The sequence below is a fragment of the Papaver somniferum genome, chromosome 4, assembly GCF_003573695.1.
Source record: "Papaver somniferum cultivar HN1 chromosome 4, ASM357369v1, whole genome shotgun sequence".
Taxonomy (NCBI): Eukaryota; Viridiplantae; Streptophyta; class Magnoliopsida; order Ranunculales; family Papaveraceae; genus Papaver; species Papaver somniferum.
Window position 1 is genome coordinate 126,269,675 of NC_039361.1, and position 24,918 is coordinate 126,294,592.

Consider the following 24,918-nt stretch of genomic DNA (forward strand, 5'->3'; position numbering starts at 1 on the left):
AGCAACAGCAGCAGCAGCAGCAGCAACAACAATACCTCCTGTAACTTCTTCTTCTCGTCTCTCGTGAACTCCCAACTCTCTCCTAAGGGTTTCTAAAACTTTCCAACCCCTCTAAGACTCGAAGCAATGCTTTATATAGCCAACAGGACCAAAATTCTCGTGCAAATCCGAGAGTATTTCTCTTTTTTTCTTCTCGAGCAGTTGAGAGAATAATATCTTTTATGTTGCTTTGTACGCGTCCGATGGCCAGTTATTACGCTCCAAAATTCTCTTAAGACTTGAACAAGACTAGGTGCATAGTTATCTAGCGTAAAAGTCTTCCACAAATCTCTCACAAATATTTGAAAGTGAACAACACGGTACTGTCCTGTTTGGACTTTGATCCATTCTCCCGGTCATTCCAGCCCAATTGGTTGGGTTAAATTGCTTATACTGATCTTTTTATAGTCTAGGAAGTCCAGCCCAGTGAAAATCCGATGTTGAATATCCTTAAAACTCGCTCAAATTCGAACCCCTAAAACTGTTCTTCTGCAGAGTTCTTTTCCCGCCAAAATCCAGTTTTGAAACTTTGAAGATGACCTCCCCCTATCCAGTTCTGGTGTCCCTTTTACATGCCCTGAAATGGGGTGCCCCTTATCCAAATTAGGGGTGCCTTTAGCAATTCTTCTGGGATATTTTCCGCACTTTTTCGGGGTTCCTCCGGGGTATTTCTGGGGTACTTCCGGTACATTTCTGGGGAGCTTCCGGTATGCTATCTATGGAGGTCCAAATGCCATATTTTTAGCCAATTTCGCCGCAAAACCTTATTTTTCCAAAAACACCTATAAATAAATAAAATAACCAAATAAGTACAAAATCGAGCACTAACACTATATACAATTGAGATATATTAGACACATAAACGCGTCTATCAGCTAGTCGATTAAGATTATTGTGAGGTGATCGATAATAGGATGTTCTTCGGGAATATAAGTCTGGGTTATCGATTGGTTCCTGTTCACCTTGATTTACCAAAAGACGGAACAAAACTCGTAGGTATTTCTGTGGGAGACATATTTATCTATTATCGTAGACTTTTCTGTGTGATGCGGATTTGTTTATTAAATTCTTCGACTTTGGGTCGTAGCAACTCTTAGTTGTGGGTGAGATCAGCTAAGGGAATCAAGTGCGTAGTATCCTGCTGGGAACAGAGACGTAAGGAGCGCAACTATACCTTGGATCAGTGTGAGATTGATTGGGGTTCAACTACAGTTCAGACCGAAGTTAGTTTGTAGTAGGCTAGTGTCTGTAGCGTCTTAAGATAGTGTGTGTTCAATCTGGACTAGGTCCCGGGATTTTTCTGTATTTGCGGTTTCCTCGTTAACAAAACTTCTGGTGTCTGTGTTATTTCTTTTCAGCGTTATATTTTCTTATATAATAGAAATATCACAAGTTGTGTGTTGTATCGATCAATTGTGAAATCCAACCTTTTGGTTGTTGATTGAAATTGATTGATCCTTGGATATTGGTCTTTGGTACCATCCAAGTTATTTCTCTTGTATTCAATTAGACTTGCAAATTTCTGTTTGCTTGAGTAAGGATTGAAAATCGAGAAATTGAGATATTAACTCTTTGATATATCTTTCTTAAGATTGAGTCCAACTGTCTAGTTGATTCTCTTGAAAGTATATTGGAGTTAGTCCATACAGATTTCTAATCAAAATATTGGGTGAAGTTATTAGACCCCTGCTTTTTCAATCTATCTTGTCCATTTCTTGAATAGTTAGCTTTGCAGCTATAATATTTTATTCATGATGCTCCGGACGAGGGTGGTTATGATGACCTTCCGTACCTTGTATAAAACCCATTCTTTCAATTTTTTGTTTCTATTAAATACTAGCTTGAACGGGAAATTAGTTTTCTTTAATAAGGCTTTGTTCTTCCTCTAGGTATTTCCTTTATACACACAACCTTTCCTCTTATGACTAGTTTCAGGTTTATTGTTCCTCTCACAAACCATTTCAAAGCGAGTATCGCTTTCTTTTCCATTCAAAACTAATACACACATGTCTTTTTGTGCATGCTCTCTTTGCTTCTGGAGGACATTCAAATATCTACATTAAGAATATATAAAGTTACAAAAATATAAACATACTTCAAAATATTTGATTTACATGTAAAATGTTCATTAAGCTACCAAGTCATTCATATAGTGATAGGATGTATCTTTGTACAAAATATCAGCGGGAGAAGGTTGATCATGCATTGGTATTGGTTCACATTGGATCCACGAAAAAATAGCTCAACATCAATAGCAACCACAAACAAGTAATACTATATACTTCGGCAATGTAAATAATATTGTTGAGAGGGCCAAACACAAAGTTCGACATCCTCTCAGTGTGAGAAAATTATATGAGAATGCCGAATTTTGGAATTCCCAAACTTTTATATTGGAAAGGTAACCGAACTTTCGACCGGGGTATATATAACACTTTTCAAACTCAAAATTTTGGCAAGGAAAGTGGTACACTCGAGTAAACCGAATATTACTCTGTGTACTTTACCATAAAAGTTCGGCTACCTAAAACAGATAGTCGAACTAACCAATACCTCCATTAAATAGTACTTCGGCTACCCGCGTCTGCTGAAACACTAGCCGAACTGCACTTATAGAACAGTTCAGTTACATGTCCTTCAAATCTCGTAGCCGAACTCCTTTGACCTAGCCAAAATTTGTTTATAAAAATTTTAATTTTTCAAAAATCTGGTAAATTCAAGCAACGTTAACTTAATTCGAATCATACTTGAGTACCCAAGACTTCATCCTCTGGTTGTGGTTGGTAAAATTCATCACTTTGATCTTGAGGTTGAGTTTGGGGAAGAATGTTTTTACCATCTAACAAATAACTCATTTTCGGATCGTTGTGAAGACTAACAAATATTGTAGGAGATGAAGGAGGTTCTGATTCGGAAAAGGAGCTATCATCACTAAAATCACTCATTTCAAGTGAACCCATCTCAAAATATTTTTTTTTGGGGTTCAGAAACCATCTTTTTGTTCTTCTACTTCTTCTCTTTTTCTCTCAATAATTCTTCTTCTTATAATAAAACCCTCTTATTAATCAATCACTAACCACTAACTAATCAATAATTAATCATTCCACTAACTAACTTATCTAACAAGGATAAGTTTGATATTAACAGAAATATTTAGATAAGGGGTGTATTAGGTCTACTTCATAATAACCTATTAAAATTAAAATGATGGTCCCCATGAAAAATGGCTGGTGCCCAAAAACTCATGGCTAGTTTGGGGCTTATGGAGTTTATTTGGGGCCCAACATTAGATGACTAAAGTTGGTCATTCTGAAGTAAATCCAAAAACCCCTTAGCCACTATTTTTAGTGATATCTAGTTTACCCCTGATTAGTTAATGCTAATTAATCATTCCAGGTGAAAATAAACGGTTTTAGACGTAAAACCAACTAATGTTAATTGAACTTCCAAACATCAAACAAGTGACTTTTTTTTTTCCAAAATCCAGAATCGGTATATGTTAGTGCACTCATGGACTGGTTCTGGGTTGGTGTTCTTCATTCAAGAAGAATACACATGATCAGTTAACATTGGTAAGGTTATAAACCGATTCCAACAATCGGTGAATTAGAAAACTTATATAAACCGATTGTTTCAAATAAGGATTTTTTTTTTAATTCTAAATCAAACTAGCCACTTTCGTGGGCATCACGGACGCACTTAGCACGTGCATGAAGCCTTTAAACCCCTAGACGATCCTAGTTGACGAGTTATAATCTCGGGAGGGTTTACATAGAAATCTACCCACAAAATCTACATAAAAACTTCTAAAACTCTTAATCTTTATCGGAAGAATATCCGTCCGATATATTGAATGACATATGGTCCGGGTTAAATTTTGGACTTCATGAATTCATAACTTTCAAAAAATAAGAATTCTCCACCTTTTGCCTCCAAGTAGTGCCTTTTTGCAACTTCCTCTACACAAAACAAAACATATACTTACTTTTTTAGTGTTCAAGTGGAAGATCAAACAACGAAGGTCATGCAATAGAAATCAACAAATACTTATAAATTCTCGGATCGACAAGCCTCAGTGGCTATGACAAAATATATTCTCTTGTATGCCTACATAATCAACAATGCCTTTTTGGATAAGTTGGAACCTTTAGTACATTTGTCGCCAAGTTCTTCCCCTTGTATTTTCACAATATACCACGAATTGGAGATACACCCTGCCCCATATTTAAGTGGTTACACTTTCGGATAAGACATCTTCATGTCAGGTTTCATTGTACATGTTTTGACTATGACCAAATCTTTGGCAAAATCAAATGATGTCATGCTTGTATGTAGAGATATGAAATGAGTAGTTGCAGCGTATAATAGAAATGAATAGAATGAGCAAATTTGGGCAAATTGGGTCTGGGTATGAAGTCTCCTCAAAATAGAGAAAGACCCCGACAACTAGTTTTTTTTTTTCTTCGAAAAAATCGAATCATTGAGAACAATCGGTATTCATAAATGTCCATAAAAACCGATTTCAAAGGAATCGGTATTTGTATTTGTCCACTTTGGCCGATTGCGGATTTGAAAAGCAACAACAAATTTTAAAGTTCGATCCACCGACCATAATTGGTTTGTATTATCGCATACACAATATGATTGTGTGCAAATAAAGATACATGAAACTGACTCTAAGGCTTACAGAATCATACCATACATAACACCTACATAAACCGATTCTAAGGTTGTGTTTACAAAAAATTTAGAACAAACCATATACATAATTTTACCATAGATCCATTGCATATCATAAACATAATAATCCAAACCATAAACATAATAATCCAAGCAAGAAACATATTATCCAAACTTAAAAGATGTCTTTTAATAATTCAAACTTAAAATAGTTATGCTAAAATATAAATTCATCAAGGATCAACAACACCACCATCATTTTCAGCTCAAGCACCACCGGCATTGGCAACTGCAACAACATCACCGGCATTGGCAGCAACAGTACCACCTGCATTAGAAGCAACATCAACAACTTTATCGGCAACAACATACATTTCTGCCTAAAGAGTATCCTCCTCGGCGTCCTCTACCCCCGTGTTACGATTTCATCCCTCATTGTTCTGGAAAATCTAGTGAGCTGAAAGAGCTCTTCCAATGCAAGCTGGTCAGCAAGTGCCAATGCCTGATCCAACTTGGTCTCCCTTCCAAAGGATAACTTGTAAATGCTTCTTTCCATGATCTCCAGTTTACTGACACCATCTTTTCTTCGTGGCCCGATTGAAAAGCTAAGATGACTGAAATACATACTTACAAAATAACAAGCCAATCGGTATATTAGAAAACGACGAAGCCACCGATTCTGCACGTATCTAACTTTAAAAAAGACGAACCCAAGAACCCCTACATATGAAAATGTATGTAATCCGATAATGGGTATGAAAGTCTACAAAGAAATCAAACTCTGGAAACGGTATACAAGGAACATCCTATAAACCGATTCACATGACCTAATATTTAACATATAAATATCAGGCATCGTTTTATGAAAGTAGAAATGTTTTCTATACGTGTTTAGGATTAGAGGTAATTTGAGCCTAATTTTGTAATTTCACCTACTTAGACACCTCTTTGTATACTTTTAGGTAGGGGCAAAATTTTGATAGGCCCCCCCAAAAAAAACCCAGGCCCCAAACTAAGCCTAGCCGGGCAAAAAAATCGTTTAGAAATAAGTGTAGCCAACTCATTGTTGTACGTATGTACCGTATCAGTTTCACCTTTGCAAGCACCATTTTTTATCGGATAATTTCCTCAACTGTTACATCGGATATTCGTTGAATATATATCGAGAACCGAAATCCATTTTCCAGTAGCAAGTATCGGGTCTGGTCTGGGTAGGAGACAATAGCTCCCAATTCGTTGAATATATACCCCTTGAAAAAAAGAAAAAGTTAGGGTTTCACCAAAATCAACCGATCTTGTCTTTTTCTTATAAAGCTCTGCAAGTAATTCTTCTTTATTCTGTTCGTCGATCATGGCTATGGAGTGTATAACAGAGTTTCCTCACAATCATATGGATCGCCGTCCTCGTAAAAGACTAAGGCTGTTAGGTTGGGATGTTCTTCCTTCTGCGACGTCTGAGGTAGTTTTTCCTTTTATTTTATTTGAAATTGTAATCTCTGTTGTTCTTTAGTATAGATCTGATGCTGTTTTTGTACATCTCTTATTTGTTAGATCTGTATATGTTTTTTGTTTTTCCTTCCCGATTTAAAAAATAATAAAGATTAGCTTGTATCTGATATTTTCTATAGTTTTTGTATTTTTTTTCTGGTTCTGGTTTGGTCCTATAAGATGTATTTTTATAATTTAATTTCATACTTTTCCAATCGCTGTTTGGTTTTAAGGGTTTGTACAACGTATTAAAATTGTTCAATTTTTATATTTTTGCATCATAGTAATTGGATTTAGCCTTATGATTCTCTTAATCCGTTTTGGTGGAGTATGACTTTTTTTTGCTGAATTTCACATTCCATTTTCAGAAAATTGTAAGTTGCTTAATAATAACCAAGAATTATGTGATGTTTTTGCAAATTTTGTTGTGGCATATAAGATATATTCGAAAGGGAATACTATTGAAGAATTGACCGACTATAAAGGGTTGAGAATTTTAAATATGTTTCTTTGTTTAAGAAGAATATGAATGGGTGGATGTGTGTAGGCTCAGATAGGAATAATATGTGCGCACGAAGTTGGAAATGTTACGAGCTTTGTTCCTTCAGACCACACTACTAGTTCTTCTCTATTTGGAAAGGGTGTTGTTCGAAATGGTTCTCCTCCATGGAGAGATGATGATAAAGATGGGCATTACGTGTTTGCAATTGGAGATAATTTAACTGCTCGCTGTAATTACACTGTCCAACCATTGCTCTCTATAAGAGCATAGACTGCTAGTAGATTTCTAATTGTGTTAATATTTTTTCTATTTGCGTTTTCTCATATCTTTGCATTTCTTTTCTTACAGACAAGATACACAGCAAGATGGGTGAAGGTCAGTTTCTACACTTCCAATTATAAGCTACAGTTAGTATAATTATGTTGTCTTTATTTGTTTTTCTTATAGATGGGTTGTTACATTTTTTGTGCTCTGTTTTTATTGATTATCTTTTCAAAAGAAAGGTTAGTATCACGTGCTTCTTGGCTTTGTACTTATCTTTAGTTTCTTTCCCTCTGTGTCCAGGAACCTTTGGGCAGGTTTTGGAATGCTGGGATAAAGATAGGAACGAAATGGTGGCTGTCAAAATCATCCGTTCTATTAAGAAGTATCGTGAGGCAGCAATGATAGAAGTTGATGTTCTTGAGAAGCTTGCTAGACACGATAAAAATGGGATCAAGTGCGTAGTTTTCCTGAGCAGATTATTTTTTTTTCATCTTATGATTCTTATGTGTTATAGCTGGCATTTTTAGTATTGAGTGATACTCTGGATAAGCTGTTAAGATGCTTTATTCTTTGCAGTTGTGTGCAAATACGTAGCTGGTTTGACTATCGTAACCATATATGTATTGTAAGTATCTGATTGGTAGATTGATTTCCCAGTCCCACATATCTTTACGAGGGTTAAGGGTGTTAAAACATGTATGGATTTAAATGATTTCAACAGGTATTTGAGAAGCTTGGTCCAAGCTTATACGATTTTCTCCGGAAAAACAATTATCGCTCATTTCCTATTGATCTAGTCCGTGAACTTGGAAGACAGCTTTTGGAATCTATAGCATGTGTGTAGTAAAATTTTGCTGGTTCAAGTTAATTTATCTTTTCAAGTTCAATCATGAATCCGATAGTATCTTAGTTGTACAATTAAGACTTTGTTTTAAGGTTTATTGTAGTTGTTCAATTAAGATCTTGTTTCAAGGTTCCGTGGGTGCAGTTACTGGATTTTTTTTCCATTGGTGTTAAATGTGTTCAAGATCTCTTTGATTAGTTTTGATCTTGATTTTAATACTCAGTGTCTTACCTCTTTATGATTTCCTACAGTTATGCATGATTTGCATCTTGTCCATACCGACTTGAAGCCTGAGAACATACTTCTTGTGTCGCCAGAGTATGTAAAGGTGCCGGATTTGAAGGTAAATCTCTAGGCTCAAATATCTTAGAAGAAATAGTACTTGGATATTTATTTGTGTCCCACTTCCCCTGTGTATGTTTCTCAATGTCTAATTTTCTCTTCTTGCCTTTTCTATCAGAAGGTTTCTTCTCGATCGCCCAAAGATGGATCCTATTACAAGAGGTTGCCAAAATCAAGTGCTATCAAGGTTATTGATTTTGGCAGTGCAACTTATGATCGTCGTGATCACAGTTATATTGTATCTACACGGCACTACCGTGCTCCTGAGGTTATTCTTGGTAAGTTACTAACACGTCCAGTCATATTTGTTACATCTGATCTTTTAGGTTGCTGTATTTGGCCACTAGCTTCTGTTGTTTGACCGTGTGATATTCATTTTGGTTTCTACAGGACTTGGATGGAGTTACCCTTGTGATATTTGGAGTATAGGTTGTATCTTAATTGAGCTCTGCTCGGTAGGTTTTCGCTTTGCTGCCACATACTATTTTATTATACATAATTTTGTGTGTGAAAAAGCTGCAACACATTGTTTTTGCAGGGAGAGACAATGTTTAAGACACATGAGAACTTAGAGCATCTGGCCATGATGGAGAGGGTATTGGGGTCAATACCAAGTCACATGTTGAAGACAGTTGGGTATGTGATTCCATTTTTTTAAGTTTTCTCTTGTTATGTTGGTTATTTTGAAATGTTCCATCTGGTAACTTGTTCATTTCTGTCTTCAGATATCATGCTGAGAAATACATAAGAAAGGGAAGATTGAATTGGCCTGAGGGTGTGACATCCCGGGAAAGCATTAAAGCTGTTTCGAAGTTGCCACGTTTACCGGTATGTGTGCTCAAGTGTTGTTTTTAGGAAGTTGTATATCATATATTTGGTAGCTTAACGTAAATTCAAACTCAAATTATAGAGTGATTTATAAGTCTTATTTAATGTGCAGAACCTAGTGATGGATCATGTTGACCACTCGGCTGGTAATCTAATAGGACTGTTGCAAGGTCTCCTCACATTTGATCCTTTGGATAGAATGACTGCTCGAGAAGCGCTTAGGCATCCTTTCTTCACACGAGAGCGTCAAAGAATATCTCAAGCTTTTTAACAACCAAGCGTCAAAGAATATCTCAAGCTTTTTAACAACCAAGTCGAGCATTGCACGAATTTACCTTGTACATGGAACTTATTTTGTATCAATTGTATTTGTTTCCGAGGATGCACTATGTTTGCGTTACAAGGATTTCTATTGTAGTTTGCCTTTACAAAAAAGTAAAACTTATTTCCACATCAATAACAGTTGGAGAACTTTCAGAACTGTAGCCACAATTTTTCGTCTGTATCAAGGAACTGTGTTTTCTGTTTCTGGGTAAAAACCTTTTTGTGGCGTCTGACCACTATATAACCTTGACGAAAGCCAATATTTATTTTTTTCGCGACAGAAGCCAATAAAATTTATTTAGGGACTTATTAAGTTTGCAGGTTGAGATTCTTTGCAAGTATTCTTTCCTTTGTACAAGAATTAAAGTGATGGAAATGCGAAGACGTGGATATAAGTAAGCATCTTTGATTGCCACAAAATCACGATAGACGAGAGTATGAAACACAAATTTAGAATGACTAATGATAGGAGGACATAAATAATGGCTAATCAATGAAGGACAAATCAGACATTAACGTTTCGTTATGCATTTGTGTGAAATTAAAGTCCCGTAAGGTGGTCCTGCAAGAACTATGGTGCATCGACCGTGCAACCAATACGAATAACGGATGAGACTGCCAAAATTTGATCTTGTTCTAAACTTTCCCTGAACATCAAACTTCACAGTATTGTTTCCTACCTCCTTCCTGATCTGTTGGATTTCGTTGGATGATAACTTGACTTGACTTGTCACGAAATGTATTCCCAGTAGCTTTGATTCTGCTTTTCCAGCTGAAAATGGACTAACTGAGGTGGTTGCAATGAGGGTATTCATATAATATAATTCAATGACCATGTAACTGTAGTCGATTTTCACTTTCTGGTTCGGATTCGTGAAGTTGGTTAAGATGGTTACATCAGAGTTGAGTAGAGAACCATCAGAGGTGAGTTGCGCATTAGTATCAAGGTAGATGGTATTGAGCGTTGCGTTGGGAATGTCGAATCGTGGATTTCTTGGACGGAACACAAGATACACAATGAGAACGATTAGTCCACCAAGAATTATCATAACCCATAGTATGGCACAAAAGAATGCGATGAACCATGTAGTGGGTTTCGTTCGACGTTGATTTGGTAGCTTCAGATCATGTCTATGACTATGCAGATATGTTTCTCTTCGAGGGGTTTGTTGTTCTCTTTGAGGGATTTGTGGTTCTTGTTCTTGTTGATGTTGCCTTTGTTGTTGTTGTTGTTGATTTTGATGTTCTTGTTGACGTTGCCTTTGTTGTTGTTGATTCTGATGTTCTCGTTGATGTTGCCTTGGTTGTTCATTTTGATGTTTCTGATGTTGTTGCTGTTTGTGTTTTGGAAGAAAATGAGGGTTGTATTCATGTTGACGGGACATGGAGTTCTGCGACTATTGTGATATGAAAAATGACCCAAAGAAGAGGGTAAAGAAGTGAATAAACAACAACGAAGGAGAAGGGACTTCATGAGGAATATCAAATGAGAACGAAGAAGGCAAAGAATAAGTATGGGTAGTAAGAAAGAAAAGTTAGAAGGTTTCATAATTGTCCAACCTTGGGCAATCTATTGTCTTTCTTCTCTTTCTTTTTCTAAAATTGATAAAAGTATTACCCCACACCACCCACCCACACCGACACACACTCCCACCCACACCCACCAGCTATTCTGCAAAACCTCCCTTCCCACCTCCCAGCTATTGTGCAAAACCTCCTTTTTAAAATCGCCATCAGATATAACCTCATTTAACTTGGATGTGCCCCAACCGAGAAGTTATGATTATTAAAACACACAAGTAGAGTGCATGTGCATTGCACGTAAAGTGCAAACTTTCAAATACACCTTCGTCCCAGTTAGACATTTGCTTAGCCTTATAAGCAAGCACGTCTGCTTTGCTGCATAAGTAAGCGACAGTTCCTTAGTCGCAACCAGGGTTTTAAAATAAATAAATTAGGCATAGTTAAAAGCAAGTGACTACCTTGCTTTCTTCACAAAGGTCGGAGGGAACCACGACCGGCGGGCTGTTCAGATATTCTTCAATATTACCGTCTGCACACAGTGAACAGTCTCCCTAGAGGATGACTTAGACTCGTACGTTCCTTCCTTGTTTGGAGAAAATTGTTGGCAAATTTCTACAAAATTAATTAAACTTAGTAAGGCTGACATATCCACAGTTTGGAAAGATGATACCTTGGCTCTCAAAGCTAAGTCCACCAACAATACGCTATCTCATCGTAGGTTTCTCCCTGGGACGGTTGAACTTGGCAAGCGAAAATGGTCCACGAAGCAACCAAGGGTTCAAACTTCCAATAAGGTTCTTGGGGATGAGGCTGTCAGGGTGAAGCTCGATCGTCTCATTGCAAATGCATCAGCCAGTGTTAACCCAAAAACTGTTGCACAACATAATTGTAACTCTCAACACCGGTGTATATTAAAAATGAAACTGTTGTAATCAGTACACTCACATTTGGATCAACCATGACCTTTTCCAAGCTAGTTTCCTTATACGATAAACAAAAAACCAACCAAATGCAGACTATAAATTTCAACAAACCTTGTCAATCATTGTGTTTGAAATCGTAAATTTCAACAAACCAAATGCAGACTCTATGAGAAATTAATAATGACATATTATTGCTTCAATTGAGTATAGCCTCGTCTCATGTCAACAACCTAACTTAGCTTTAAAAAACACCCTATGAAAAATAACCTATTGTTTGCTTAATACTGTCAAATGAATCTCACCTATGAACCAAAACACCTGTATCATAAACAAATACTGAACTGTGAACATAAATGAATGCTTATTAACATTGAATAAGAAAGAATTCAGGACATCTAGCTGAGCAATTATTCAATTTTAAAAATACGACTCAAAATCAATACAACTCAGAACGGCAGAATGAATCATCTCTGCCTCGGCCATCAGCTCGTCACACAATGAATCATCTCCGAGAAAATTATACCAAGTCCAAAGACACAACGGGATGCATTAATCGGCCTATGAACAACTCAACTAAAAGAAAAGTCTTAGCGAAAAGATAAACACCAATTTCAGATATAAATTTCAATTTTAGCACACAGAGAGTTAGCTTTATAGATGGGATAATCCATAAAGAAGTAAAAATCTGAGAGCGTGGCATCATGAACATGTGTTGGTGCAGGTAATTGATTTCTGTCTAATTTGGGGATTTAGGGTTCCAATTTCTCACATGTCTCTTCATTTCAATTCCCTCGTTGTTTCTCCTTTTTGTAGTTTCAGGATTTCTCAATCGAATTGTTCTCCAAACGAACCCTGGATTTGAATTCATGTTTCTAATATCGGAGAGGAGAGGAAAAATTTGGGGGAACTGATATTCATTACTGCTGCTGCCGTGAAAACTACAGTGAGACCCATTCTACAGATTTTTTACACCGTGATCGCACAGGCAGAAAAGTTCACGTGCGCACCCAATTTTCATGAGAAATTTTTTCCCAAACCCACAATTTGTAAAATTTGGTTTTTTCTTCTTCTTCATGGGAATTTCTTCTTCAATTATTTTTCTTTTCTTCCTCCCAATTGTGACTTACGATCAATAATACTGATAGACAGTATAATCACATGAAGATTAGAAACAATAGATGAATGAAATCGAAAGTTAGGGTTTGAGGTGATGTTCTGAGATGAATCGAGATCTTGTTGTTTGTTATTTCCGAAAGATGTATGAATGGTTTTTTTTTAATTAGGTATTATGATTGAGAAGATGTATCTGAGATGTGTTCTGAGATGGAGATAAGGTTTGTAATTGTTTTAATCAAGTAGAACAGGAAGAAAAGTTGATTTGAGATTTAGAAAATACAGGGAATAATAATAAAGCTTATTTGAGCTGGGATGATGAACAAAAAAGAAGAAGAAGATGATGCTGTTATGAGTGCATAACATGTCATGCAGTCGAAAAAATGGATGCATAACACATTATCCGGCATCTTTGTTATTTTGTGTGAAATTGAAAATTGATGCATAACGCATCATGTAGTCAAAAAAATGGATGCATAACCTGATATGCATCGAAAATACGGCTGCATAATGCATTATGCAGCCGAGAAAATTGTTGCATAATATCTTATGCATCGAGAAAATGGATGCATAACCTGATATGCATCCTTAAATATGGCTGCATAACCACTTATGCATCAATTTTTTATGTACACACTAAAATCAACTAATACGATGGCTACATAAATCGTTATAGATGCATAACTTTGTTATGCAGTCGAGAAAATGGTTGCATAATTCGTTATGCGTCTGCATAATGTGTTATGCATCTATTTTGGAGGCTGCATAATGAATATGTAGTCATTTTTCGAAAATTTACCCTAAAACGATGATGAGCTCCGATTTTTTCGTGAAAAACAAAAATTTGATATTGTTGTTTGTACTCGTTGTATAGCTCTATTAAGATTTCCAACGATATAAAATTTGTTAAATTCCAAGGCTCGGTTTTTTAGATATGTTATATCCAAATTGCGTTGCCAATTATACCCCTGAAAAATTAGGATGCATAACGAGTTATCCCTGAAAAACAATATGCATAACCCGTCATGCGGATGCATAAACCGTCAAGCAAATATTTTTTAATAATTTCAGATAATTATGGGTGTCACGGTATATAAAATTAATTGTGGACCTGATAATGAGAATATTTTTTTTGGCGCCTAATTTTCCCATATCATATCCGAGAGGAGAGGAAATAGATATATTATTTGACGTGTGAGATTAAAAGGGGGAGATTGGGTTTGACGGCTGGGATTAAATGTGCATGCGTTCAAATCAGAGGCGGTGAACGAAAAATGGTTAACGATTTTGGACTTTCCTTGCTGGCATTAAAGAGGGGGAGATACTTACCCATGAAAACACGTTATATTTTCAGCCTCCCACACCGAATTGATCGTTCAACAGTCACCTTCTCCCTTGTATCTCTGCTTCTACATCTCTTTTAATACCAGTTCAAATCGATGTTCTTGTTTCACCAAAAACCACATAACTTCCCCAGCTGATTTAGAATGATCAAGAAAGGATACTGCCAGATAACTGTGATTATGGGAGGTGGATATTCAAGTCTGGATAGTGAGTTAGGTTTCAACAGCAACACCATTAAAGGGGGTAATGCAAATTATAGTAATTTCAATTTTTTATTTTTCAGGTTACCAGTGAAGATGTTGTCTTGGTGATGGCAACCTCACTGCTTTATCTAGCCATTGAATTTCACTACAGTTAAAGTTTTGACACCTCAAAAATCTTCCATCTGGATGAAGCAGTGAGGTTGCCATCACCAAGACAACATCAAGAAAAAGGGTGTTTTAAAATGTCATAGCCTCTTACATTGGACTAAAGATTGTCCTAAAGGAAACATGAAACAAATTAGTGCAAGTAAAAATATTAATGTGCAATCAGTTTTAAAGCTCACAATGAAATTGAACAAGTCATTGCAATCTTAATATAAGTAAAACTGAAATGTAATAAACTGGTTTAAGACTTTTAAAATAATATCATGTATGAAAAAGAGAGTAGATTTTTAAAGCAATATCATGCATGAACAAGAAAGTATATCGGCTAACTAATCCTAATTAAGACCATACACGACTATAACAGAGTATTGTAATAGTTTTCCATGCACAAGTAGCCTTAACATAGTAACATCTGCATATAAAATATGGAAACTGACCTGCATAATTCTAAGCTAAACTAGAGTACAATCTCTGCATGCACATAAAAAAAGAGCACACACACACATGTGTACATGCATCTAAGGCCTCCAAGTCGGTGGTTTGAAGGTCTGGGATGGGGGTCTAAAACCTTCCCTCATTTCATCTGTTCTATATCCATTATGGATATGGAAGTTTACTGCTATTAGTGCTCTTCCACAAGTCTTGCTGCAGCTTTACCTCTTCTAGTTTGTTGACAAGGTGGTGTGCGGTGTGCGTCTTCCTCTAGCTGCACCTCTTCTAGTTTGTCGAGATGTGCCTCTTCCTCTAGCTGCACTCGTTCTTTGTGAAAAATCATGCTTCCTTTCCCATAATAATCCTATAACAACATCCATAATCTAAAAACAAACCGCACCAAATAATTATGTGAATAGAGTGTAAACAGAGAAGAAGTACACCTACCAGCAGGTTCAGTAGAAGGATTGCCTTTAACTTGGCTCCTACTTCTTCCCCCACCCCTTCCTCTAACACCTGTAGATGCTCCCCTCTTTGTTGGGAAAGTTCTGACATTTTGGGCATTTTGTAACACTCTGTTGATGGGTGAAAACGATTTGCTGGTTTATGAGAAAAAATGGAGAGACGAACGATTCCTCGATCGATTAAATTTCCCAAACCTTTAAGAAAAAGATGCACTGCACGGGAGTAATTTCAGTTCGAGAGATCAATCTGTACGACTCCGGCCTAAACCAAGACAATGGACGTTCCAGAGTCAATTCGGTCACAAAGAGGGATGAAAGTTGATCTGTAGGAGGAAAGCTGAGAAGTGTGTGAGATCAATGATGATTGAAAGATTGTGTATGTGTTGGAGAGTTCTACAAGTTTTGTGAACTGCTGGGTTCAGATAAGTTCTGATAACTTGAGTACCATCGTGTTGAGTTCTTGTTGTTCAATCGTTTACATTGCAGAAATAGTAAACACATTGATCTCCAGTAGTGTGAATGTCGAAGAGTGAAAGAGTGAAAAATCGTGGATACACCAGTTCCACGTGCGTGGGAGAATTGGTTGATTGCCTATCCACTAATTTTCTAACTCCTTCAACTGCTTGCACGACTTACTCACATTTCTCATCGTGGGTGTACACACGTGCCGTAGACCGCCAGACCAAAACCCTAGTGAATATCCCCCCATGTGACATGATTGATGCCTCATGAATGTGGAGTCTGCAAGGAAGACGTGTATTTAATTGGTCAATTGTTGACTTGACTAGACCATGAGTCTTAGCCTTGATGAGTCGAGCATAATAAAAGAACGTGGTATGCTTTGAGACTCATGGATTGAGGATAGGGTGTCTGCTAGGACAGGATAATGCACATACGTCGAGTCTGATGAATTATGATGTATTACTTTACCTGTTGAGGAAATAATGATTTTATGATAATTTGGTTTGTCGCAAGTCCGATGAGATTGCTCGATCATGGACCTATTATGATATGTCGAGTATTTGACAGAAAATCCGATGTTGCTGAGTTATGAGTTATGTAGAGTGCTCATTCCTGATCTACTATGTCATGTATTTTCGAATGACAAAGTAGGATTAAAATATTAGTGAATATTAGGCGACCGAATGTTCAAATTGGATGGACGTCCAATGAAGTATTGGATGATCGGCCAAGTTGATGGTCATCCAATGAGGGTGTGCTCGTATGGTCGAGCAATTAAAAATGCTGGAAGCAGGACCAAATATTAAAAATATTAATTGCTGGATCGATATAAAAGTTTTCAATGTTTATCGAATTATTGTAAATTCGAAACCCTAATTTTGGAGAACCTTGAACCATGAAGATGTGGAGTTTTCCAACGTGGGTCAAGAAATATCGACCAACCAATGGGCATGGGAGTCGACCATTGGTGGTGAACAGACGTCCGAGCGTGCGGAGAAACGTCCATGAACAAGGATTTGGAGAATTATGAAACATATAAATTATTATTAAATAATAAATAATAATTAAGAAACGTGGGACCGACCGGGCATTGTGGCCAAGGGACCGGCCAGGTCCGGTGATGGTGGTGCACGGGACACCATGTCCCTCGTGTGTTCATTCATGAAAATCTTAGGTATTTTGTTGGTCGTTTGAGCAATATTTTGGATTTTCAGAAGAGTTTGATATTGACTATAACTCTTAATTTTGCATGAATGAGCAATTAGGACTTTTCTCGTAGGTCCAACGTTTTAGAATATTAAGATACCGTTATTTTAATATTATTGGTAAATGAAAAACCTAATAGTCGTGGGACTAGGGTTTTTGGAGAGTTGAGCAATATTTGAAGAAATATGAAGAATTAGGAGTTTGCATGAATGAGGGAGTTTCAATATATTAGGGAAATAATAATAATAATAAAATAAAGAATTGCAGAGGCGCGGGACTGGCCGGACAGTGTGCCTGGTCCCGTGACGCTCTTTCCTATTTTTATTATTATTTTATCAACCTTCCTTAGCTCTTCATATTTCCTCGTTCATCCATATTTTTGGGTGTTCGTTCGTGCATTATTAATAAGTAGACTCGCACAATTTTCTCGGGGGTTACTTGGTGATGGCCCATATGCCCGAAAAGTGAATATCTATCACCATCCCGTGCAATTCAGCTGAGAAAAGATGTGAATTGAAGCAATGAGATATTATGATGAAAATAGAATATTTTTTAGGAATTCAATTGATGAATGTTACATAAGAATTAATTAATTGGTGAATCTATACTAGCAGGCGATATGTCTAGGAGCATTATATTTATCCGAGAGTTGAGGTATGGGATAGTAAAAGCATCATACTCGTTCTGAATGTTTATTCTGCATCGTCAGGAAATACTTGCGATTTACTGAAGACGTTATTGCTCTATAATAGTGGTTAATCCATCTAGGAGCCGTCCAATCATTCTTGATTCTGTATAGAAGTGAATACCGAAATTGTTCAGTATTGATAAAATATGCAAAATATCGAAAGCTCAATTGAGAGGCTTTAATAACTGTATATTTATGCATGCTCTGAGAGGCTATACACTGAGTCAGAGATTATCTTGGAACGAGCTTTCATGCCTAAATTCTGAAATATGAATTTCACATATTTGTCTGATTGCTATATCAAAAATATGCAAAATTATGATTTTATGATTTTAGCCTTTCTCAAAAATCCACCATCAACATTAACTCCCTGCTTAGTGAGGGACTGTCATGTACCGCAGTAAGCACTGGATGGTGATTTTACACTTATAAAAGAAATAAGTAATAGAACTTAGTCGTAAGAGATGTTACCGGATTCTCGATTTGCTCCAATGATGTCACGTACGAGCAATGGCTTGAATGAAGATCCCAGTGGTATGATAGAGCATTGCCCAGTGAGCGTGAATTGATGACGCACCGCTGATTTGGGTGGTGGAACATCCAATTTGATGGGTTTAGGACTTGCAGACCCGCGACCCAAGAAAAGGAATCCTTGTCTAATTAGGTTTCAAAAATAAAAATTGTTATAAAAGGGATGAGACACCTTCTTTTTTTATTCTCCCACACCCAACTGGGCCTTCCATCTCCTTCACTTCCGAGATAATTTTTTTTTCTCTTTGCCGTTTGCCGGCGCCAACTAATCACTGTCGGCGATTTTAATTCCGAATTCCGACGCCGATTACGTATTTTTTTTTAATGTACGTGAGTTGTTCACGTTGATTTTATATATATATATATATATGTGAGCTTTCACGAATTTTTTTTCTTTAAGAGTGAACGTCTGTCCGTTTACAAGAGACGAACGATTGTCCCTAGCATAAGAGAGTTTTTTTTTATGCGTCTAATGGTAGTAAAAAGAAAAGTTTTTTCCTGTGAGCTTTCACGGAAAATTTTATATTTAATATGTGTGCTTTCAAAAAAATTCGAGAATGGACTTCCATTTCAAAAGGTGGGACCCTCATCTGAAAGGAATTTTTCTTTTCTAATTTACACGATTTGTTCAGTTCACGTTTACATTTTTCTTTAATTCAGTAAGTTGCTCACATTTAATCTTTTTTTTTTACAAAAATCAAATTTTGGTTTTGAATAAACATTGAAAGTAGACAATTATACATAGTAAAATAATGTATTTATGTAAGCTTTCACAGTTTTAGAATGAACGTCCGTCCAATTTTGAAATGTTGGTGGATGTTCATGTAGTAAAAATTATGTGAGTTGTTCACGGTTTTATAAATATCAAGTGTTGATTTTTGAACTTTGCTCATTTTTGCAGGTGTTTGAAGAAACGAGCAAGTCCTTAAAGCATCAACTTTTGCGTCGTAATCACTACTGTTAGTGAAGTTGTAAACAGGTAAGAGTTGGGTTATTACCGTTTTTGTAGACGCTTTTAGTTCATGTGAACATCTTTACTGTTCCAGTGTTGTACTTCAATTCCGTTGCTTTGCTGAAATTTGCATCTTGTATGAATGATATATTTAAGTAGAAGTATTGTATAGATGCCATAGCTACTTTGCATAGATGTCAGTTGATAGCTATGATAATACTTCAATTGATGATGAAGAAGAAGGATCAATAATCAAGAACGATCCAAATATGGATCATGACTTCTTCGTAGTCCAGTATAGACCTGAAAAATGTTTTCAAGGTTATGCATTTCGCCTTCTCATAAATCCTAGAGAAATTACCCAGAGAAATTACCCAGAGAAAGTTGGTGTCTCCTCAAGCAATAATTCAGTTTTGTCTGCAAGGTGGACATTATTCTGCTTCACCCATAGAATTTAAGCTTTCTCGAAGGCCTCTAACAGACTTCTCTGGATGAAAAAGGAATATACTGGGTCACGACCATGTTCGAGCCATGTTAGACAGCGCACAGATAGCTGAGGCCGTAGGAGCTTCTAGAGACTTGTTCGTTTATCATGATGTGTGAGGTATGATAGCTATGCTCGCTCGTTGGTGTATTCCTACTCACACTTTCATATGCAGATGGGGAGAATTCACCATCACCTTGGAGGACGTAGTAGTCTTGTTGCATCTTCCTGTTACAGATAATCTCCCTGGAAGGCTCTCAGCAGAAGAAATCACGATGTATGAAGTCTTGACAACTAAGATGCATGAAATCAATAAAGCGTCTGGCAACTGTTATACTCAATGGTTGAAGCATTGGTGGCCAATAAATAAGGATCCCAATAGACCGGTAAATATTACATTGGACATTGCTGTTTTTTTTCTTTGTGGTTGTCCCGAGACGTGTTTGAAGATATTGGTCATTTGTTGAAGCCGTTTGTGATTCCCTTCGCTATCAAAATGGCATAATCATCTGTGGTACTTCCTGAATGAAATAATAATGCTTATTGTTGGTGTATCCAGGAGGAGATTGGAAGATCAGAATACTAATGATGCCCATTCGTCTTTGGAGGATGATGAGGAAGATGGATCTCACGACTCAGAACCGAATAGAGGTAATAATGATCCTAATGGTGACACCGGCAACGCTGACTCGTCGAACAGTTCAGAGACCACTCAAGTAAGTATCCATATTTTATTGTCTTTATATGAAATTATTGTTTTGTTATTGAATGAATGAGGATACATATGAATGAATAAATAGTTTTTCCGTAATGCGTCATCAGAAAATTCAGAATTTAGTCTTTTAGCAAAAACGCCATAAAATCTTCATCCAATATCAGTTTTTTGTGATCCACCCCAACTTTCTTATTCACAGGAAATTTATTAGCCTTGGAAAAGTATATTTTTGGGTTTTTTGCCCGTTTAGGGTCGAAATCTATGAAACAGTAACTTCCAGGAAGTCTTCAGAAAATTTTCAACTGTCATGTAGTTCAATGTTTTGACCACATCTTTTTGCTCGTTCATCCAATTAATGTGAATTTTGGATATGTTATATAGGACATCCATACGAAGAGAATTAAATATGATCAAACTTAGATTCCTTACCAATTTATCCCATATCGTTTTCTAATGCAGGGAAGTGAAAATCACCTCATACGAGCTTGCTATAAAACAATTTTTTTGTGACCTTATACTATTTGCTTGTGTCTTAAATGTCTAACGAAGAATTTTCGCGATGGTAGTTCACTTACATTCTCAATTTGATGATTGCAATTTTAATTCCACGCTTGAAGCACTCTAACTCATATAGTTGTCGTATTAGGTGCAAAACAATGGAGTAGAGGATAATGGGGCTAATAATGATGACATGAGAAATATCGTAAACCAAAGTGGTGATGCAACTGTCTCTGCACTTCAGGGTCATGAAGATGTTGTTACTGAAGCCGTTGAAGAGACTTAAACCCAAGTTGATGTTGTTCCAGAGATGAAAGATACCAATCCGATAATGGAGACTCGCATGGTGTTGCACGAATATCCTAATGCAGGCGTCGCTTTTGAACCTCCATTCAGTGAGCCTCTCCAATATCATGAACTAGTTGGTGGTTTCAGGGTCTCCACCGGATATGCTAGCTTATACCATAAAATATGGCAGAGGTATTGGCCATATCGTCACCACTAAGGATCCTGAACGTGCTTACTTCTTGATAATGTAAGTAGGAGGTATCCTGCGTGTCATAGATGATATACGGACAAGGATAGAAGTGTTGTTACCAAAGATTTACTCTTTGACTGAGAATATAACTCGGATGCTTCTGAGAGACTTGGTTTCTATGTGAGGTGGCTTCGTCAAAGAATTGATGCCATCAATGAGACATGGAAGAAAAATGTACCTTTTTCCAATGATGTTGTGATGGAGAAATAAGCAAAGATTGCTAGATTAGCTGAAGAGCTGGAGTTGGAAAAGGCGGCTCTGCAAGACTTGAAGATGACACTTTCTGAAGAGAAGAAATCTTATTTTGCCGGTTTCCTTTAGTTTCCCTTTCATGACTTCTTGAACTCTGAACTTCTGAGAGGCTTGAGGTTTTATTTTGGTTTTGATTTTTTAGTTGGTTTTGGATAAGTTGATGATTGATAGTTATGAGGATTTTTCTTTGGATTTGGTAGATATTTTATTTAAGTTAAATGAACTTTGACTAATTGTTGAAAGAAATTCAATTATTGAATGTATGTATTGCATACGTTTTGGTGGAATTGAAAATACAGGTGAAAGAAAATCCTAAATGCAAACTTCAGATGTTTTGGGAATTCGTGCCTCAAACACTCAATATCTGAAACGTCGAATTCTCAGGCGTCAAATGCTTTGAGCCAATTGTCTTGTATTACTTCCACACATGTCTTCCCATCCACATCAATTGACTTGTAGTATCCACCAATGACAGACATGGTAATTATGAAAGGTCCTTCCCAATTGGATTTATTTGCAGAATGAAGATTGTGCTTAGTTTCTTTGAGAACTAAATAACCTTCATGAAATATGTTAGGCTTGATTGTTTTGGCGCTGAATATATTCTGCTGGTTCGGCATTCCCTTTACAGTGGGATTCCATGCTTATGCAGACATCTAAGCTTGCCATCCATCAGGGAAAATACATAAAAATTACATAAAATTGGGAAGAGTGCCTTGGGACCGTGCCCATTGGCCGGTCGGCCATGTCCTGGTCATAGCCGGTCCCACACTTCATCACTCCCTATTTTATTATTATTATTATTTCCCTAATCTCATGGAAATTCCTTAATCTCATTAAATTCTTCAGTTTCATGGTGTTTCCCTCACATCAGGGAAAATACATAAAAATTACATAAAATTGGGAAAAGTGTTGCGGGACCGAGCTTGCTAGATGGACGGCCATGCCTTAGCCTTGGCCGGTCCCACACCTTGCGATTTCATATTTTCATCATCTCATGAATTTTTCCTAGTTTCAGCAAAACCCTGGATCTTTCATATTTTCTCAAAATGTTGCTCAAACGCGCACCGGAAAATATCGAAACTCTCAGAACTGAGATGCAGACATTATGGTGACACGGGCATATCCCCTTGGCTGACCAAGGCTGTCCCCTAAGGCTTGCAAATATCTGGTCCCGCATGTTTTAATAATTTTGACCTAATTTGCTCAATTGCTCATATTAGGTCCAAACTCTTTTCAAACAACTTGGAGTTTGCTCAAATGATCATCAGCTGGTCCCGCGACCACCAAGGGCCGGTCTCATGCTCTCTTGATCGGTCCCTCATCTTTTCATAACTAGGTTTTACTACCTAACGCTCACACGAGCATTATTTTAATAAATGATTAAACCGGCATTTAATCATCCTTTCACCAACTGGTCTTCAGAGACTTTGGTATTTTTGCTCACTTGAGCATCTGGGAGCTACATGGTCGATTCATCATCCCATGTAGCCGGTCCCTCCTTCATATCATGAACGGTTTTCAACAAATCATCAATTCAGCAATTGATCAAAATTAGGGTTTCGAATCCAGAGCTCTGCGAAAAACATAATTCTGAGCAGATTCAAACATTAACAATTTTACGTTGATCCCGTGGTCAATATTTTAATAATTATGCTCAGCTCAGATGCCAGCATCTTAAATCAACATTTGCTCAGACGAGCAACATTTATTCAAATGAGCAATATCTGCTCACACCAAAGAATATTGGTTCAATTATTAATATTCAACAATTCATCAAATGAGCAACATTCGCTCAAATGGACAATATTTGTTCACGCTGAAGAATGTTGGTTCAACTATCAATATTCAATAATTCATCAGATGAGCAACATTTTTTCAGATGAACAATATTTGCTCAGACTAGCAATATTTGCTCAGATTAAGGAATATTGGTTCGACTATCAATATTCAACGATTCAGCAACACAATTTGCTCAGGTTATCAAGATTTATTCGACAATGATATTTTCTGTCTCAGCAGACATGTTCGATTCATGAGTCTCAGAACATTTGCAAATTATGTTCAACTCAGCAATACAAGGACACATAGTCCCATAAAGTCAGGCCTCTGAATCATGATTGAAACAAACAAGAATTTCTCGACAAGTTCACACAGACAATCTTTCGTCTACACGAACTCATCGTCTGAGCAATGACTCTCAACTGAGTAAATTCAATCATTCAGAACCTTCTTACGCAGAATACACAACACACCTACAATCTCGATCACCATTGATCTCACACATTTCTCAGCTTCCCTCCTACAGATCAGCCCATCCTCTCTTGTGACCGAATTGACTCTGGAACGACCATTGTCTTGGTTTAGGCCGGAGTTCTACAGATTGATCTCTCGAACTTAAAGCACTCCCTTCTTGCAGTGCGTCTGTGTGAGGTTGAGCATTTGCTCGGTTCAAGGAGTCGCCACACGGTCATCTCCTCAATTTCGTAAAAACCAGCAAATCATTTTTCCCCATCTACAGATTGGCGACCACAGTGGGAGATCATTCTCTCGGTTGCAATCTCAGTATTCACATAGATGACCGGTCTTAGGTCTGGGTTAGTTACAGGTTCCAATACAAACGACGCTAGCACAAGCAACAATAACAATGAGGATATCCCGAAAACCATTCTGGCCTCCAACACTGACGGTGGTGATGTTATTCCTCCTCACTCTAACATGGAAGGTCACCCCATGTTCGGCCGACACCCTGAGGAAGTCAGGGGGAATCCACCACCTACCATGGATGATTTCATCAAGGTGCAAGAGACTCTTTCAAAGAATCAAATTGACATGGCTCCAACACAGAAGGAGCTATTCAATTATCTCAAGACTCTCACTGACAAGATGTCAGAGAAGACTCAAGGAAAAGGAAAATAAAAGGAAACATCCTCAGATGCTGATCCTGAAATAGTTCCAATTCATACAGTGGATAACAGCGAAGTCCGCAAAGCTGCAAACGATCCATCAGCGAAGGAATCATCAAATTTCATTACTCAGGAATATTTGGAACGCCTCTTGGAGAACCATGGAAAAGACAAGACATCATATATCCATCGTAACCAGCCTCCATA

At 37.2% G+C, this 24,918-nt stretch overlaps 2 protein-coding genes across 4 annotated transcripts; one reads left to right on the top strand and one right to left on the bottom strand.

The window, feature by feature from the left end:
* The first annotated feature begins 5,893 nt into the window (after window positions 1–5,893).
* On the top strand, window positions 5,894–9,520 carry LOC113276538 (serine/threonine-protein kinase AFC2-like). 3 transcript variants are annotated; one of them, XM_026526157.1, is made up of 12 exons: window positions 5,894–6,178; window positions 6,755–6,938; window positions 7,058–7,084; window positions 7,274–7,427; window positions 7,550–7,598; window positions 7,695–7,809; window positions 8,069–8,160; window positions 8,281–8,437; window positions 8,550–8,614; window positions 8,698–8,795; window positions 8,885–8,987; window positions 9,100–9,520. In XM_026526157.1, the coding sequence occupies exons 1-12, from the start codon at window positions 6,071–6,073 to the stop codon at window positions 9,256–9,258; spliced, it is 1,311 nt and encodes a 436-aa protein (XP_026381942.1). In that variant the 5' UTR covers window positions 5,894–6,070; the 3' UTR covers window positions 9,259–9,520. The 3 variants fall into 3 exon arrangements, with proteins under 3 accessions (XP_026381942.1, XP_026381941.1, XP_026381943.1); XM_026526156.1 differs by having other exon boundaries at window positions 5,896–6,178; window positions 8,278–8,437; XM_026526158.1 differs by lacking the exon at window positions 6,755–6,938 and having other exon boundaries at window positions 5,898–6,178; window positions 8,278–8,437.
* A 179-nt stretch (window positions 9,521–9,699) lies between these two features.
* Window positions 9,700–10,902, bottom strand: LOC113276539 (transcription factor SPT20 homolog). The gene has a single exon (XM_026526160.1). It carries the CDS (start codon window positions 10,694–10,696, stop codon window positions 9,824–9,826), a length of 873 nt encoding a protein of 290 aa, XP_026381945.1. The 5' UTR covers window positions 10,697–10,902; the 3' UTR covers window positions 9,700–9,823.
* Between the last annotated feature and the right edge of the window lie 14,016 nt (window positions 10,903–24,918).

Bases quoted from the DNA above. Each gene is read 5' to 3' on its own strand.
- LOC113276538 (XM_026526156.1), top strand. From the start codon at position 6,071: ATGGCTATGGAGTGTATAACAGAGTTTCCTCACAATCATATGGATCGC. The intron at 6,939-7,057 runs GTAATTACACTG...CTTTTCTTACAG, and splicing joins AGATAATTTAACTGCTCGCT to ACAAGATACACAGCAAGATG. The intron at 8,615-8,697 runs GTAGGTTTTCGC...TTGTTTTTGCAG, and splicing joins TCTTAATTGAGCTCTGCTCG to GGAGAGACAATGTTTAAGAC.
- LOC113276539 (XM_026526160.1), bottom strand. From the start codon at position 10,696: ATGTCCCGTCAACATGAATACAACCCTCATTTTCTTCCAAAACACAAA.